The 17056-nt window shown below is 35.6% G+C and overlaps 1 protein-coding gene across 1 annotated transcript in view; it reads left to right on the plus strand.

Moving 5' to 3' along the window:
• The window catches only part of ATP8A1 (ATPase, aminophospholipid transporter (APLT), class I, type 8A, member 1), a 61385-nt gene extending 45432 nt beyond the window's left edge, over window positions 1-15953 (plus strand). The window contains exons 19-22 of the mRNA XM_009866180.1: window positions 9337-9425; window positions 9811-9903; window positions 14922-15013; window positions 15359-15953. Coding sequence (XP_009864482.1) covers window positions 9337-9425; window positions 9811-9903; window positions 14922-15013; window positions 15359-15456 — 372 coding nt within the window. The 3' untranslated portion in view covers window positions 15457-15953. The remainder of the gene's footprint in view (window positions 1-9336; window positions 9426-9810; window positions 9904-14921; window positions 15014-15358) is intronic.
• Window positions 15954-17056: the final 1103 nt, after the last annotated feature.

Below are 17056 nucleotides of genomic sequence, written 5' to 3' on the forward strand. Positions count from 1 at the left end.
CTGCTTATTACTGGTTCTATTCCAAGAAATACTAATGCTCTTGAAGGGCAGAGAAAAAGCATGTGGAGCTGATGGAAAACTCATTCGTTTGATGCAGAGGAAAGGTTTCATCTAAATGTTTTGAAACTCGTACTTTTCATCTATTCTCACAAAATACCTATACAGATCTGATAAATATGTTTAAATAGAGAAGACTACAGGATTGTACCCTAAGAAAAAAAAAATAGAGTTGTAACAGAAAAGAGCCTGTTTATGCTGCAAAAACACTTTGGCCTGCTAGCTTCTGTGCTCCAACCTAAGTTAAATCAAAAGATCTGTTGTTTTGTGTTCATCTTTTAGAATCAAAGCATTATGTACTAACTTACTGAGAAAAAGAAACAAGTATATGATATATTTTTGCAAGTTTCCCATACTTTTTACACCAATTTTTTTTCCATCATTTTGCATATCATTCCAGTAGTAGAGAAGATAATTAAAGTTGTCTTTTATGTATGTGTTGCTATATGTTAGCAGTACAGAAGGAAAGATTGTAGAGTGCTGTGCTGTAGAAGAAAATACAGTGAAGATGACTTTCTGACAGTGTGCCAGCAGTTTTGTTCATTGTCTAGGCCATTACTCCCCCTTCTTTGGCATGTTTCTAATTCTACAATCAAGTATATTTTTCTATCTCTCTTCTGCTCCAAGTTCTCCCAAAAAAGCCAAACAAGGACCCCTTTGATTCCAAATGCCTTCTTGATCTAGAATGCTGAGGCTGGTTTTGGCATCCAGACCATTTTTTTTTTCTGGTTTTTAAAGATTGCTACTCCCACAGTGGACCAGCTCATCCTGACTGGATGGTATTATTCCTTGGCAGTATGAGAATTAGGGGGCTTTCCATGTTATAGTCTTTTCCTGATGTCTTTTAGAGATTGGTAACAGGCATCTGGGTGATAGCAGCTGAAACATGTTTCTTTACTAAAATTCTGACAAAACCTTAGGATCAGTATTCAAACAATAAACCAGTTAGATTTTGTCATCCTTAAAACAGTTGGGGGTTTTGGTTTGGGGTTTTTTTTTTTAAAAAAGGAAAAGTCGCTGGTGAAGAAAACTTCATTTATTTTCCCTAACTGATGATTTTCAGAAGTAAACTGTCAGTTCATCGTTGTCTTTCTGCAGACATTGCCTAGAAGGAAAAATGGAAGACAAATGTGAGAGAAGCAATGGGATTTATGAAGGAGAAAAAAATGGAAAAATTGACTGTAAAATTGAAGGATATGTAGTAAAAAGGGGGTGATAACCGCAGTAGTTAATTTTACAGTAACCATGGCTAGTTCAGGTCCTGTAGCAGATCAACTTTAAGTTATGAATCTTTTAGTAGTCTGAAACAAGACTCATGTCTTTTATCATTAATTAACCTGAAGTTATTATCGACCTTCATATTCCTTTTATTTGTATTTTAGACTCATTTGTCAAAAAAAATTTCATCTTGAGTTTATTCTAAGAATTTGGAACTATAGTCTTCTAGTCTCAGACACAGATCCTAGAATACAGGAATTCAAGTTTTATCTGCTTATAGCAAAGTGTTAAAATACCTTTTCTATTAGGAGTGTTTTGGTAGTAATAGCAAAACATGACTTCTTCTGGAGAAAACTTGATGCATTTTTGTAGGCATTTTGTGGTTAGATTTAATACCATTATGGAGAAGTGGATTGTAGCACAGGACAGCTGTTTTGATCCATTACATGAAACAAGTTCTATTTAATTTCAAAAAAGGTGCCACTACCAACTAGAAGGACGTTCTCATTGCAGACCTGAGTACATCAGTTGCATGAATCTCTTTCTCTACTACATTGATATAACTAAAGTTGATACTTTTATGTGTAATATTAACGAAAAGATTAAGTATACTTTTCACTATTTTTGAAACAAATTACAGTATTTTCTCAGTTTAAACCAAAATGTTTACAAATTGTTTGCAAAAAATGTCTAAAGAAATTTCTTTACTGAAAGAGTGGTGAATCGTTGGAAGAGACTGCCCAGGGAAGTGGTAGAGTCGCTTTCCCTGGAGATGTTAAAATGTTTAGATGTGGCATTTCTGGACGTGGTTTAGTGGTCATAGTAGTGTTGCATTGACGGTTTGACTTGATCATCTTGGAGGTCTTTTCCAACCTTAATGATTCTATAATTCTATTCTATGAACCTTTCCATTAATATCTCCATCCTTAAAATTAAAAAGACTGCCTTTCTTTTGAATACCACTTTAAGAAAGCAGATTATTTAAAAAAAAAATTGTATGATTATCTCTTTCTTAAATATATGTGGTTGTTATTTGAGTTGAAAACCAAATTGGGAAAGAAAACTGTTGTATATTTCATACTGGTACAACTCCTGACTCTTTAGAGTTTGTTACTGTTGTGTGCTCTGAGTTGTTAGGTCTTTTTTTATAGACCTACCTGATTAATAAATTAGCTTAAAATTGTAACACTTACTGGAATAAGATGTATGACATTGAGATTAAAAGCAAAAGTTCAGTATTCACGGAACTTTTTAATTTATTGTGATACTGTAGATAATACACTGTAAAGTTCTCCTGAGCGCCATCTGTTTCTGCTCTGTGTAACCCAGGGGATCTATAAAACAACAAACGGAAATTGAAGTTAAGGGACAAGCATGTATTTTACCGAATATTAGATCATTTGATTGAGGTTTGCAGAATCTTTGTGATAAACAATAATATTCCTTACTGGATGATTTAGCTGCACTATGTAGGAAAAAATGTAGTAGAATATACTAATGTATTAGAATGTATTAACAGTATCGGCTTCTTCAGTATTTCTTCCCTCGGTATTATTCCACATAACCTGGTTTTATGGAATTGTGCTTGTTAAAATACTAGATATACATCCTTTAATCCTCTTACTGTTTTTTTTTTATACACACATTAAAAAAACAAACCAAACAAACAAACAAAAAACCACAAGAAAATAAAACAGCAACTTTTAAAAAATGCCCAGATATTTCAATTTCTAATGAACATACTTTCTCTGGAGAGCTGTTTGTCTAAAGTCCGATCTGAAAAGGGGAATTTGTTTTATTCTAATGGGGAGCAAAGCCAGTATTCAGGCTAGTATGCAGTCATAGAATAGTTGGAGTGGACCTCTGGAGCTCATCTGATCCAACACCCCTGGTACCTAGAGCAAGATGCCCAGGACCATGTCCAAATGGATTTTGAATATTGCCGGGAATGGAGATTCCACAGCCTCTCTGGACACCTGCACAGTAAGAAAGCATTTCCTAATATTTATAGGGAACCTCCTGAATATCAGTTTGTGCTCATTGCCGCTTGTCCTATCACAGGGCACTACTGAAATCTCTGTCTATTGATAAGATCCCCCTGAGCCTTCTCTTCTATAGGCTAGATAGTCCCAACTCTCTCAGCTTTTCCTCTCATATGAGAGATGCTCCAGGCTCTTCATCATCCGCATGGCCCTTATTAAAACAACTTTTGCAGCATACAGCATAATAAAAAAATTTAAATGGTTGTGTATTTAAGAAGATTGCTATGGTACTTTTCCTCAATATAAGCAAGAAGAGTTATAAATAATGCTCCTAAAATTTGAAAAATAATTATTCTCTTTAAGTTCTTTAATGAAATGAGAATTAGTGTGCCATGCTTTTAAGAGAACCTGGCAGATAAGTCAAATGACAATCTACATTTCTAAAAATTACCTTGAACCTTCCATGGTAAACAAATATTGAAGACTGTTCATTCTCACTTCGTTATCACAAAACTTGGAGAACTTAGCTTCTGTGGGTGATATCTGGGGTAGTTATGCTGAGTTAGCCAGTAATATGTTTTTTTCCCTGCTTCACTGCTTGTCCTGGTTTTAGCTAAAAACCCCAATTCTGTTCAGTGGTTTTTACTTTCTAGTTTAGTCTTTTCTAAAAGGCTGCACTTTCTGAAGTTAGCAGCAGGTTTTTGCACACAGTGCCTGCTACTGGCAGTGATAACACCTGATGTTTACAGTTACTGCCTGGGACTGGGATGCAGAAAGGCTCTTGCTGATACTTGCTCCTGTAGTGACCAAGGTCTCTGCTGGCTCTTGTGTGCCACGCTGGGGGTGCTGGGTAGTGAGAGGGGTCACAAGGAGGTAGAAGGTTGCACTCCGGGGGGTGATAGACAGGACAAATGACCAACAGGAGTATTCCGTTCCATATGCGTCATATTCAATGTAAATTGAGTGATCACGAGAGTTTCTTGCCTCTTTCTGCAATGGCCGGTGTTCAGGGAGGGCTCTGTGCGACCTCCTGCTTTTGATCCGGATCCTGAGTTCCGGAATCCAGCTCCCTGTATCCAGCTCCCGCCTGGGACTAGATCAGCTCCCGCCTGCTCTGCAGCATCAGTGGGGGTTGCTATCAGAGGGGAGTCTGGTTTGATATCGGGCTTATATATAGTTGTGTACAGTTCCTTATTTTTACTGTTTCACTGTTATTTCCATTATTGTTTCATTAAAACTCTTCTAGTTTTTATTTCCTAACCCGTAAGTCTCTCTGCCTCATGCCCTTTTCCTTCCTGTTTGGGTGGAGGAGAGGGGGTTAGAGAATGTCTGTCCGTGTTTAGTGCCCAGCCCAGCCCTAATCCATGACAAGAGTATGTTTGAAATACAATTTCAAGTACATTGAAATAGTTAAACAAAAGCTAGGGCCTTCCTTCATAGTCCAAAACTTTTGCAAGTCCATTCTCAGCAAAAGGCCCCTATGGGCATTTTCCCACACTTAAACATATTTTCACTCCCCTCCAAGAATTTTCCATCTTGCCTTTTACAGATCTGTGAATCTTTTACTCTGAGGCAAAAGAGACCAGTCTAACCTTCTCATACAGAATAACTAATGTTCTCTGATTACAAATACAGTTAAAAGTAGTGTGATAAATCTCACCTTGACAAGATTTTCTAGCTCATGTAATTTCATATCCAGTGAAATTTAATTTTCAGAAGTTTATTTTTTAGATCTGTTAATTTAAGCTGTAGTGCAGCCTTGTTGCTAAGAGAACCTTCTCTTCCTAATTCATGGGGAAGCTTTTTTTGTTTGTGTGTCATTCTCCTCTCCAGTTGTTCTAAGGAAATTTCCAGGTATTAATATTTATTGTGGTGCCTGTTTTTCCTGCTTTTTATCTTTGAAAGCACTTCCATTGCTCTTTCTGTCTAAAGTCAACGAAGATAGAAACTAGTAATTTCATAAGAGCTATTCCAGGCACCAGGATTTATTGCTAATTTGTTTGGGGCTTTTTTGAAATATCTATTGAGGTAATCCAGGCTTTCACAAAATGCAAAAAAGTAATGAAATGCTTGTGAACTTAATTCACAAAATAAAAATGAGCAACCACTCTAAACTAGTCACAGGAACATATAGATAAGGTGCAGTCCCCCATTTCATCCATTCCTGGGCTCAAATGCCTTACTGTGCTTAGAGATAAGTGCTAATCTGAGGATTCACAAACCTGAACTACCTCTCACAGTTAGACCCTTACCACATCCATGTTTTAAAATACCTGTTTGTCCAAGTGTTAACTACTACAACATTCACCCCAATGAATACCACCCAAAAGCCAGGTTTAAGGTTGCCTGTATTTTGCAACTTTCAGGGTAATGTTTTCTGCTGAAATACTTAAAATATTAAAATACTCACTCAAATAAGGGACTGAACACATCTGTAGAAGTCTCTGTTAATTCTCTGTGTCAGCACAGAGGTACTTCTTGAAGCTTTAGGACTTACAGTGCATGTCTGTATTTGCGAGCTTTTGTATAGATTTATTTATTATTTGTAGTATTATTTGTGTTTATGTAATTAAGACCATGATTGTAATAATCCCTCCATGGGTTACAGTCCATCCGTCATACTCGCCTGCAGTGAGGAAATTGATGATCTTGCAATGGACTAGTAGTATCCTTAGCTGAAGAAAATAAGAGGAGTTAGGGAAAAAGTAAAGGCATGTTTCTTACTCTATCCTTACTCATTTTTCTCATCACATAGGAGATTTGTTCCAGTAAGAATTTATAAATTCTGCCTGCAGGTATCCACAGCTTCCTGACTGCCTGGTACTTCTTCTGTGCCTGCACCTCCTACTGTTTATTGTATAACAGTAGGGCTTTGGTTTGTATTTGCATAAAATGGAAGGACTATGAGATGCTTTTTAAACTAAATAGCAAAGAAAGACTAGACGCGTTACCAGAACTCACTTGTTGGAACTTCACTGAGAGTTAAGTGCAGATCTGGTCTAATAATACAACAGTAAGTACCTCCGCGTGTATGAAGGCAAACACATGCTGATAACTAAAACCAGTGAAGTTGTCTCTAGGTTGTTGAGAGGAGAAACTACAGCTGGTTTGATGGCGTTGAGGAGGTATTATTTCAGTAGTTCTGTAGATTGTGAGAGGACACATACTTAGATGATATCTGAAATAGATAAACTGAAAATGGTTTTCACAAAGTTCTCTGCTGCAAGAATTTTACTGTTATGTGCATCCTTCTGTCTCTACTTTTAGAAGGCTTTTTAAAATCTGAGCTAGCCGTTTGTGCAAAACACAGAATATTTTCTTTATAGCAAAGAAAAAGGGAATGTTCTCCGTTCATTTTGGCATGTAATTTCCTAACAATACATCTTCATCAGTGCATTAAAAAAGTGTTGTAGCCAGGATTTCTAGTCTGCCACTAAGACATGAAAGGGAGTAATTCTCAGCATATTTTCATTTTTAAAAAATACGAACTTTATAAAAATCTGTGCAATTTACTTACTGAGAAATGTTAATTCATTTTATAAACTCCTAATATTGACCATGAGCTCTAGAGTCGACAAATTATTTATCCTCCCTGCAGGATTTGTAAGTCCTACAATAAACTAGGCTTCCCAGTTCTCATTTTGGATTACTTCTGAATTCCCCTGGGAGCCACTTTTGTGGCAGATTCCATTTGGTTTCACAAGGCCTAAAGGGGGAAAAACTTGGCATAGACCACAAATCTCTCACATTAGGAACAATTTGTAAACCACGAACAGAGGCAGCCAGAGTCCGTCCTCAGAACAGGCTGCTCCTGTTAGTGCCATTGTCTGAAAAGGATTGGTTTGCCATTTCCCAGATGACCTGCCTATGTGTAGAGAGATGTGAAAAGTTAGAGACAAAAATGTTTTCTACAGAGTGAGGGGGGAGCTTTCTTGTACAGAAAGGAAGGAAATACCTCTGTGGGATTTTATTTTTTTCCCTCTTCGTCCAAAAAATACAAAGAGGCCTTCTGTCTTTAATGCGAATGTCGGCTTTAAATCTTTTAGGTTTGGATTAACTCTGTAAAAGAAAAAAAAAATCTGACAGGCTTTCAAATATGACGCAGAAAAACTTTTTTTTTTTCCCTCAATTCATGTTGTTCATTTGTAAAGCCAAAGGCTGGATGGACTGAATAGTAGGCGCCAGTTGTTCCTTCATTCATAGTTAGCATTACAATGGTCAGAATTAACATCCTAAGACCTACATTATCACTTTTGCTGTTTCACCAGCAAACATTTAATACAGGGTGGCTAAGGCAAGGACAGATTTTTGCTAGGTTCTTATAAATTAAAAAATGTTGTTAATAATAGGAAGTAAGTGTCGTAAATACTACAAGTTGTATTTTTTAAGCTTTTTCTTATTTTTTAGGAAACTTTGTCTCTCTAATTGCTACTTAATTGTCTAATTGGTATTTAAAGTCTTATAAAATGTAGTTGTGATAGAAGTTTCCTATTAGCTGTTGTTTGAGGAAATGAGTATTTTGTCAAGTATGTCAAAAAGTCATATTTTGCTTATAAAGTGACTGTGCTAGTATGTTTTCTCCACTTTCTGATATAAGATCTTTATTTTTTTCTTCATTGAAAATGTGAATCATTTTATTTTGCACCTGTCAGCTGCTCGGTGTTCACACCTTTGGTGACAGCTGTTTGCAGAAATAATCACTAGAATCTCAGGGCAATATCTATATCTTCTACTATAGTTGTGGAGAGTTTATCAAATTTCAGTTCAGCATTTTACTGTTTTCCAAAGAATCAGTGTCAGTAGGAATTTGGATACAAAAACAAGGTAAATAGAACTTTTTACGTATATAAGAATGAAATTTCTTTTCTGAAAATAATTAACTTTTGTTTCTACACATAAGTATACTTCTAAAATGTTCATGTATATGCATTCAGAAATTAGACTTTAGCTACTGCAAGCTATCTGCATGCCTGATAATTAATATTAGTAAAATTTTAGCTTGTTTATTTTAGTTACGTACTGAGGTCTAACCTTTGAAAGGAATTAGACCCCAAGTAATCAAGCAAAGTATTTGAAATGGTATCGATGTGTAGCAATGTTACTTTCACTCTCCGTGCAATCTAATTACATTACAATGGTATTTTTCATACTGACTGCAAAACAATCTTTCAGTAATATGCTTCATTAAATATTTATCATACTCCTTGCATCCATAATATTATTTATAGAGATACTTGAGCATGAATTACCATGGTAGATTGAAGGGTTTGGGATTTTTATCTCTAATGTCCATATATTATGATGTCTGTCTGGGCTTTTTTAGTGTTTTAGTTTTCAGTATGTGTGTAGACCAAGCTGAATTATGAACAGAAGAAATTCTTGTGTATTAATATGAAGTGGTGTATAAAAAACCAAACACATAACTAAAATCAGTGATCTTGTTTGCAAATACTTCAGCATGTGTTAATGTGCAAGACCTTCATTCATATGTTGCATACTTCCATAATCACGTCGATAGTTGTTTCTTTAATTGGTCTTTTTAAGCAGTTTGTTGAACAGGAGTCTGTGGCAGTGTGGGAACTGTGGTACAGTGAGTTCTTTTGGAGGTAATTTTGATCCAAGTTACATTGTGAAATTATTTTAACAGCGTTGAATATCCATATCAAGGGGAAGGAACCATTATATCCTGTTAAGGTTGATTGCAAATAAGAAATTGTGCTCATAATGTATTGACAAAGATAGTGCACGAGGAGGAGTATATCTTTTCATAAACCCAATTTTAATGGAAATGTCTACAATCAGCAGAGTTGTGGAGGGGTAGATTGTGCCCCTCTCTCAGTGCTAAGCAGGGTGATATTCCTACAGCTCCTTAACATGAATTAGTGCTTACTGTCTACTGGATTTCTATAGCAACTCAGGGGGTTTTAGAAAGGTGTTAAAGTTTTATTTCACATTAGAGAGTCTAGAATGGTTCATTTAAATTTGCTTTTGATACCTTCAACCAAGTAGTTGATATTTTTAAGGGTTTTTTCCTCATCTTGTCATAACAGCGTCACATTTTGTGCTTCTTTCTCTCCAGGCAGCTATGATGTTCAGCTCTGGAGTGTTTTGGATGGGACTTCTATGTATTCCTATGACAGCTTTACTTTTTGATGTAGTATACAAAGTGTGAGTACAGAAATGCCAAGGTTTATGGGACTTTTAAATGTGTGTTTTAATTACTAATATAAGAAAAGCCAATGAAGATCAGCTCTTTTGATTATATAAAACTATTTTTTACCTTGTTTTTGACAAACTTTATTACAAGTGTTATTAGTATTTTAAATGTTTCAATAATTGTAATGTATTTTTATAAATATTTGTTGTTTACAATTTACAAGAACAGCTGATAAAATATAGTATTTAGACTTGCTTTATAATATTTCTATTTCTCGAGCTTAATTTTAAGTCATCTGGGAAAATGAATTTGTAAATTACATGTTTATATAAGTATTAAATCAGTTCTTTTACTTTCAAGAAGAGTAAATCTGGTGGTATATTGTATTACTTACAGAGTAAAGAGAGCTACTTTTAAGACACTCGTAGATGAAGTTCAGGAGTTGGAAGCAAAGTCTGAGGATCCTGGAGCAGTTGTTCATGGCAAGAGGTATTACAAAAATCTGTAGATCATTGTCTTTAAAAAAAAAGTAAATATTTTCAGCCTTATACATGTATCAAAGACAAAATGTTATTTTTCAAAATCAATACAAACAAAAGGCATCTGTAAAGATGTTTCAGGTCTACTAAGCCTATATGTTTTTTCGTATGCTAAGATGTAGGTTTTAATAATGGCTTTAACTGATGTATTTCTTTGGAGCTGACTCTTATGGTTCTAGTTATTATGTATAGAACAAACCTGAAGTATGATTTTAATTCTGTCACCTTTAACTGTGTTAACAGTTAATACAAAGTGAGTTGAAACCTGCATCATTCACTAGTATAGTTATAAATTGAGCCTAAGCACAATAAAATAAAATAAATAGTTTAAACATACTTGGTAGCATCGTGGAAAACAGCAAAATCTATCCAGGTTTTGCTGAAATTGAATAAAACAAGCTAGCATTGCATCTAATGCCAGTTCAGAGCAAACAAATTTCACAGAATTGTATCTTACCTCATATAGGTTAAGACTCCACAAGAGTTCCCTCGTTGCATTGTCCATGGGTCAGGCAGGTCAGGGGGAAAGTAAAACTGAACAATTAGACAATTTCTGTGTGCAAACTCAGCATAAAGGTGTGCACTCGCTAAAATACTCAAGACTTTTTAATGCTAGCTGAGCTCACAACAAGCGCTTGCTGAACAGGACTGTGAGATGACAAAGACCCCTTCTTCTCCCTCTTCAGTTCATTAGTGCCATTTAGCTGAGCTCGAGTTTTCTTATCTTCATTTTCCTGAGTTTTATGAAGTCTGAAAAAAAGCCAAAACTGTTGATACTTAATTTTCCTGTTCTTGCTTCTGGACTGCTCTTTTTAAGTATCTTCCTGGCAAAGGGCTTAGCCAATAAGGCCTTTTTCCTACCAAGGTATGCATGGAAAGAGACCAGAAAAAAACAGCCACTCATTTTAGGTTCAATTTTCAGAAACACCTTTTGTTCATAAAGATACTTAAGTTCATTTTTTCCTTCAGTCTTACTGTATCCCTCATCCAGTTCTGTGGGTTTCAGCTTACTGGAATTTACCAGGTTGAGACCAAATTACATTGGATACCAAGGTATGACCAGTGTTTCTGCTGGATCGAATATCCAGCTCGTGTTTGTTCCTACTTTGCCTTTCTTTTCCAAGAAATTACTTGCACAGAGTTTTGTCTCTAGTGCCCTTCATCTTCCCTGGTACCATAGACAAATACCAAGAGAGGTACCATGAGGCCTGGAAGCTCATCCCACCACCTGTGGGATGACCCACCTAGTCTAGTGTGGTGGCCTACGTAGAAGCACATACCTGTATCATGTCTCCTATCAGGCTCTATATGTTGTCTTTGTGGCAGCTGCTTTGTACTGGAAGTACTGCAAAATCCCCTAATTGATGACGATTTCTACATCACTGCATGACCTAACTCATGTGTGCAAGAGTAAGCTCTCTTACCTTTAAAGGTGGAGTCCCCTTCCCTGGAGGTATTTAGGAGTCGGGTAGACTTAGATACAGTTTAGCCAAGGACTTGTCAGTGTTAGGTTAATGAATGTACTTAATAATCTTAAAGGTCTTTTCCAATCTAGGTAATTCTGTGATTCTATGTGGTCTGAATTGATTGTTATGTATGCCTCTCTCCAGTGGCAGTGCTTATTTAGGCAGTTTCAGGGCAAGATCTTCTTCCAGATTAACCAGTTCGTTTATCAGTGTGCTGAGCTTTGAACCAGAAGAGATCTATTTTATATGTTTTTTTGCAAGGAGCAAAAGTTGTGAAAGAATGATTTACAAAAATAGGCAGACGTTATTACTAGACAGTGCTAAAAGGGGCACATTTCATGGTTGTAGTAGAAAGTAAGGTAATGCACCTTTTTAGCATTCCATAGTTGCAATTTTAAGACTTCTCTTGTATTCCCAAATTCAACTACTTTTACTTCAGTTGTTTAGGCAGTATGCTCTTCCTTCATCTTCAGAACGTTTTCCAAATCACTTCTTATTTAGGTAAGAGGAAATCAGTGTTTTCGACACTAGTTTTATAATTATCTTTTTGTCCTACAATTAAGTAGTTAGGAGGGCTTCACGAAGGGGGTTCAGTTACCTGTCAGAATGTCTTTCTTCTCCACAAAGTTATTTCTACACCTGTGTTCTTTGAAGTATACAAGGATCCATCTAAACATGGAAATCAGTGGATGTTAAACGTCTTAGTATCTCTTAAGGATTTATTTCCTCCTTTTTTTTAAATTATATCTTAGTTCAGGTAATAGAGGCAAAACTTCACTCTTCATGGAGAAAGCATTCTTTGTTAAAGAGATGGTCTGATTAACATACTTACTTGCGTCTTCAGAAATTTGACTGAACTATTGTAAATATTGTTGAGTCTCCTAAACTGCAGAAGTCTCAATTAACTAGTTACCAGTGCAGAGAAAATAGTTAAATTGGTAAGGAACATCCTCTACATCTGTTTTAAGTACATATGTGAGACACTTTTATTCATGAGTTATAGTGCTTTTAATGCAAGAACAAAGAGTTATTTTTTAAAAAACTTGCTATGTATTCTTAAGCACCTGAGTTGATCACTGTTTGATTAAGTAACTGTAAAATAGTGAGAAAAGTAAAAATATTACAACAGAAAATAAGAGACTCAACTTCTATAGGTTATAGGTCAAGATTCTACTACTGGCTAGATAGTGTAATCAGACAGTATCTGAATGTTAGTACCTGAAGAGCTGCAAGCAGTTTTCTCAAATGTATTTCCTACTTTATTTATACTTTCTGTACCAACAATCAGATCTGTGTATTGGAAACGTCATTATACATTAACTAAGAAACGTGCATACTTCATGTTCTTGTAAAAAAGGCAGTATTTTCAGTGCTTAGACTTGAAGCAATATGAACATTTCATTCTGGAATACAAGCAGAGTATCGCAGTGGTACAAAAAATACTAGAATAGGCCTGCTACATTTCTAATCAAATAGTTTTTTATTAGAAAATAACACCTGTCAAAACCAAAAACTTCATAGAAATTCAAGTCATATTAAGAAGGGTTTCTTAGCTGTATTGGAAAGGCAGTAGAACTGATGACTGTATCTGAGTACTCACATGGTCTTTCACCTCTTCGACCTTCCATCTTACATGAAGATATTTATTTTTTTGCTCTGTGCATTCTTGTGGTTTAAACCTCTGTCCTTAAATTTCTATTGATCTTGTCACTTTAACAGTTTGTAGCTCTGAAGTGAAAACCAAGGCTCCTACACAGACTAGTGGAGCAATTAGGATGGAAAAAAATGTTTAAAAAAAAATGAACAAACAAAAAAGTCTCCAAAGAGCTAGCTTGTGAAAACACTGAGAGTAAGGTGTGTCTCAGTACTCCAACCTCTCAATTCTTGCTTAAGTCAGCAGATGCCGGCTGCTTTCCTGGAATTGCTACGTTATTCGTTTTTTACAAGAAAGTCTCATTCCATCTTTTCATTCAAAGTATGGCCACAGAAGCAGTTTCTCCTGGCTGTTCCATTACCCTGTAGATTTTGCAGTTAGCATTCTTCTATGGGTTTGGAAATAGTAGGTTTATTTCCATCTCCCAACTTAGCCTGGTACATGCTTTATCCACCAGACTGGAGAGGAACAGAAAGGGGAGACAGGCCATTAGTTTCTTCAGTTTAAGACAATAGTTCAACTTCCTATATAAGAAATACACACTCACTGAAGAAAGAATGAGCATTTCTAATTTAATGGTTTGAGTGCTAATCTAGTAAGGGAAGCAGTCTAGTTCCATTCCTTGCGCTATGTAATCTGGTCAGTAGCCTGGGAACTACGTCTGTTGAGCTAATTGGCAAAGTAATTTGACTAATCAAAACTCAGTAATGTAGGTATGTGAAATTTGTTATACTTCCCATATCCTTACATGAGAGCCGACTTGCATAATCCAGAAAAACTGTAGGAATCAAATCACTATATACTCAGAATAAACATACTTTTTTTTTTTTCATAAGTGAACTAATTTTTAGACCAGTTCATATGGGGAGGGGCTGGATTTTTCAGCACTGGAAATTTTTACTTGATAGATTGGTATTTCTCTGAAACACAGCTCTTAATTCACAGTGGATATCAGATTTAGAGAAAGAAATTGAAGGATTTGTGTGAGGTTTTTTAATATAGTCCTTGCACATCTTAAAAAATTGTTAGATTTCAAAAGCTTTCTAAGCTATGGCTAGTCCATCATTATTTATTTAGTGATGTAAGATGTATGGTAAGGAAACTTGGCACATTCAGTGCTTCATTCACTACAGTTTGCATCATTCAGCTGGTGCTTGAGCTTCGGAGTGAAAACTGTTTAATATTCCTTCTGTTTCCTAGCTGGGCTTAGATAGACTCAGTACTGCTGAGAAGGAAGGAGGTGGGCCAAAGTGACCAACCTCATGTGGTAAAAGTAGTTTATTATTTGGGTATAGTCTCCAGAAAAACACCTTCTAAAGTTTCATGAGCAACGCGCCTTGCTAGAACACTTTTCATGGAAGCCATATGTTTTTGTACACAGAGCTGATGGCCACAGATGTGACTTTCTATCTTCTTTACCCATTCCTTTGAGGTGCTGTGTCAGTAGGGGCTAACAGGACTTTCTTACATAAGAAAGACTGTAATCAGACTGACACTGATCAGGCTATGCTACCAAGGGAGCAGTCAAGGAAGCCAGTGCCTTCCCTTTCCACTGCACGTTTCTAAAGGAGTCACGCTCACATGTGCAACAATATTCATCCGTTTTGTCAGTGCACACAGTGCTTAAGATGTTTTGCCTATACTGTGACAAGAAAAAACATTACCTTGTATCTGGACTTCATAATCTACCCTCACACACACTGTTAATCATCTTCTTAATAGCTAACTTAGGCACAATTAAAGAAAAAGGATAGTGGATTCTTTTTATATAATAATTAATTCCCATTTAACACACTCAAAAGATAAAGGGATACTGTATATTTTTCACACTGTCCACTTTATTTCTAGCTTAACTGAAAGAGCCCAACTACTGAAGAATGTTTTCAAGAAGAACCATGTGAACTTGTACCGCTCTGACTCTCTGCAACAAAACTTGCTTCGTAAGTGTTCATCGACAAATCAAAATTAATAACCATTAATAATATAGGAGTACAATTCTTCCTTTCACTATATTTGTTTGTAATAAAGATACAGTATCCTAAATACAGCAGACCGTATTCTTTGCCTCTTGATAAGTTTCTTTTCATTCCTAAGATACTGCAGAGTTCTTCCTGATGTTTTATAATTGCAAAATTATGTAAGAAACAGTATAGATTTTATACCTAGTAATGGATGAAAAGAATTGTACTCCCCTCTGTTGACCTTTGTTAAGTTTTTTTATTAAAGCTTTAACCAAAAAATGTGATCAAAACTTAAATGGTTTCTATTTTGTTTTATATCTGCAGATGGCTACGCCTTCTCTCAAGATGAAAATGGAATAGTTTCCCAGTCTGAAGTAATAAGAGCTTACGATACCACAAAACAAAGGCCTGAGGAATGGTGAAGAAGCACAGCTTGAGATTTAGGCCTTATTGGCTACTTTTGTGAGACAGACTACTAGATCTTTGCTGGGAGCTGTGGCTGTGGCCCAGTTATGAGATTTAAAGATCTGTGATGGTCTTGTTCCATAAAGTTTGGATTTGTGTATTCAGTAGACATAAGCACTGTGCAACTATACAGTAACACACCATCTCTAAATTTTTAAACGAGTATTTGCTTAGCCTTTGTAAACAGATCAGAATCGACCTTGTATCTTGCCAGCTTGCTTATTTTACAATGAAATTGAATCAATACTGGTCATGTACTTAGAAGGCAATGGTCAGATCGTTAAACATACTTTACACTGACAGACCATTAGCATCTGTGAAGGTTTTTAAGTGTTAATATATTTAAATACAGTTGATAACAAGCCTTTGATTTCAACAAGTGCTGAAAAAAATAGTATTTTAATGGTGTTAATTCACCTTCTTTGAGGAAGATTTTGAGTCAAGATGTTTATAGATGTTTGTGTCAAACCTAAAAACGTTTGCCAAAGAAGTTCCGTAAATGTTTTCTGTTGTTAAAAATAATTTGAAAGGAAATTAACTCCAGTCCTGATCTCAGAACTGCATGCTTGAATCTCCGCATTTGAGGAGAAAGATTTACAGTACAGTGAGTCTAATTTGAGTGGCCTTTACGGCATTTGCTTTCAAAACTGCAAGTCTTTGCACCTTTGGCCTTATGCAAGCGTTTCTCTTACTTTAATTCAGTATTGCATATATCGAAAATGGCTGCCACCATAAAACTGAGTACACATACAATTTTGTTCAATTTTTAAGAATTGCTCTGCCTTACTTCCCTTTGGCAAGTTTTAATTATTTTGGCAATGCTTATTTTTATCTGCTTATATTGTGGGTTCAAATGAAAGTTTATTTTAACTTATTTTTTTAAATTAATTAAATTTTCAACATTTTTGTACTAAAATTATTTGAAATGCATACACTGAAATAGAGAGGAAAGCATGCCCTTCGCTAGTCTGTGGTATGTACTCTTTTATTTGCACTAAAGCCACTTCCTATAAAGGTGTAAAATACATTGCAGCAGACTCTTTACAACTTACTGGTCATACTGAATACCAGTGTTCTCTCACCTTTAATGAAAAATAGAGAGGAAGTGACTGTAGAAAAAGATAGATGCCTGGTTTAAGGAGGAAAAAAAAAAAGAATGAGATGTTAAATTACAACATTGCGATAACTTTTTTAAATAGCTATACTTGATATTTCTCACCTTACCACTCAACAAGCATCAGATTTCAAACTAAGAAAAGCTACTGTTAAAGTAGCTTTTATTTAAAAAATTAAGAATTAGTTAAATCTTGTAGCTTTTTAGTCCATGTTTAATTCTGAGTTTAAAAGCCACTATGATATTTTTAAAATCCATTTTTCTGTAGTAGCATTTTTTAATTAAATTTCTGTGTGTTACATAGAAGTGTTCTTATTTTTCTTCGAACGGAGATCAACCTGACGGAAAAGCAGAACGACATCCCCAATGACCTGTTGAATTAAGAATTTCCTCTGCTCTTCACATCATCCAAGAGCACCAAGTCGTCCAATCCTATCTTTTCT

The sequence above is a fragment of the Apaloderma vittatum genome, unplaced genomic scaffold (genome assembly GCF_000703405.1).
Source record: "Apaloderma vittatum isolate BGI_N311 unplaced genomic scaffold, ASM70340v1 scaffold5913, whole genome shotgun sequence".
Lineage (NCBI taxonomy): Eukaryota > Metazoa > Chordata > Aves > Trogoniformes > Trogonidae > Apaloderma > Apaloderma vittatum.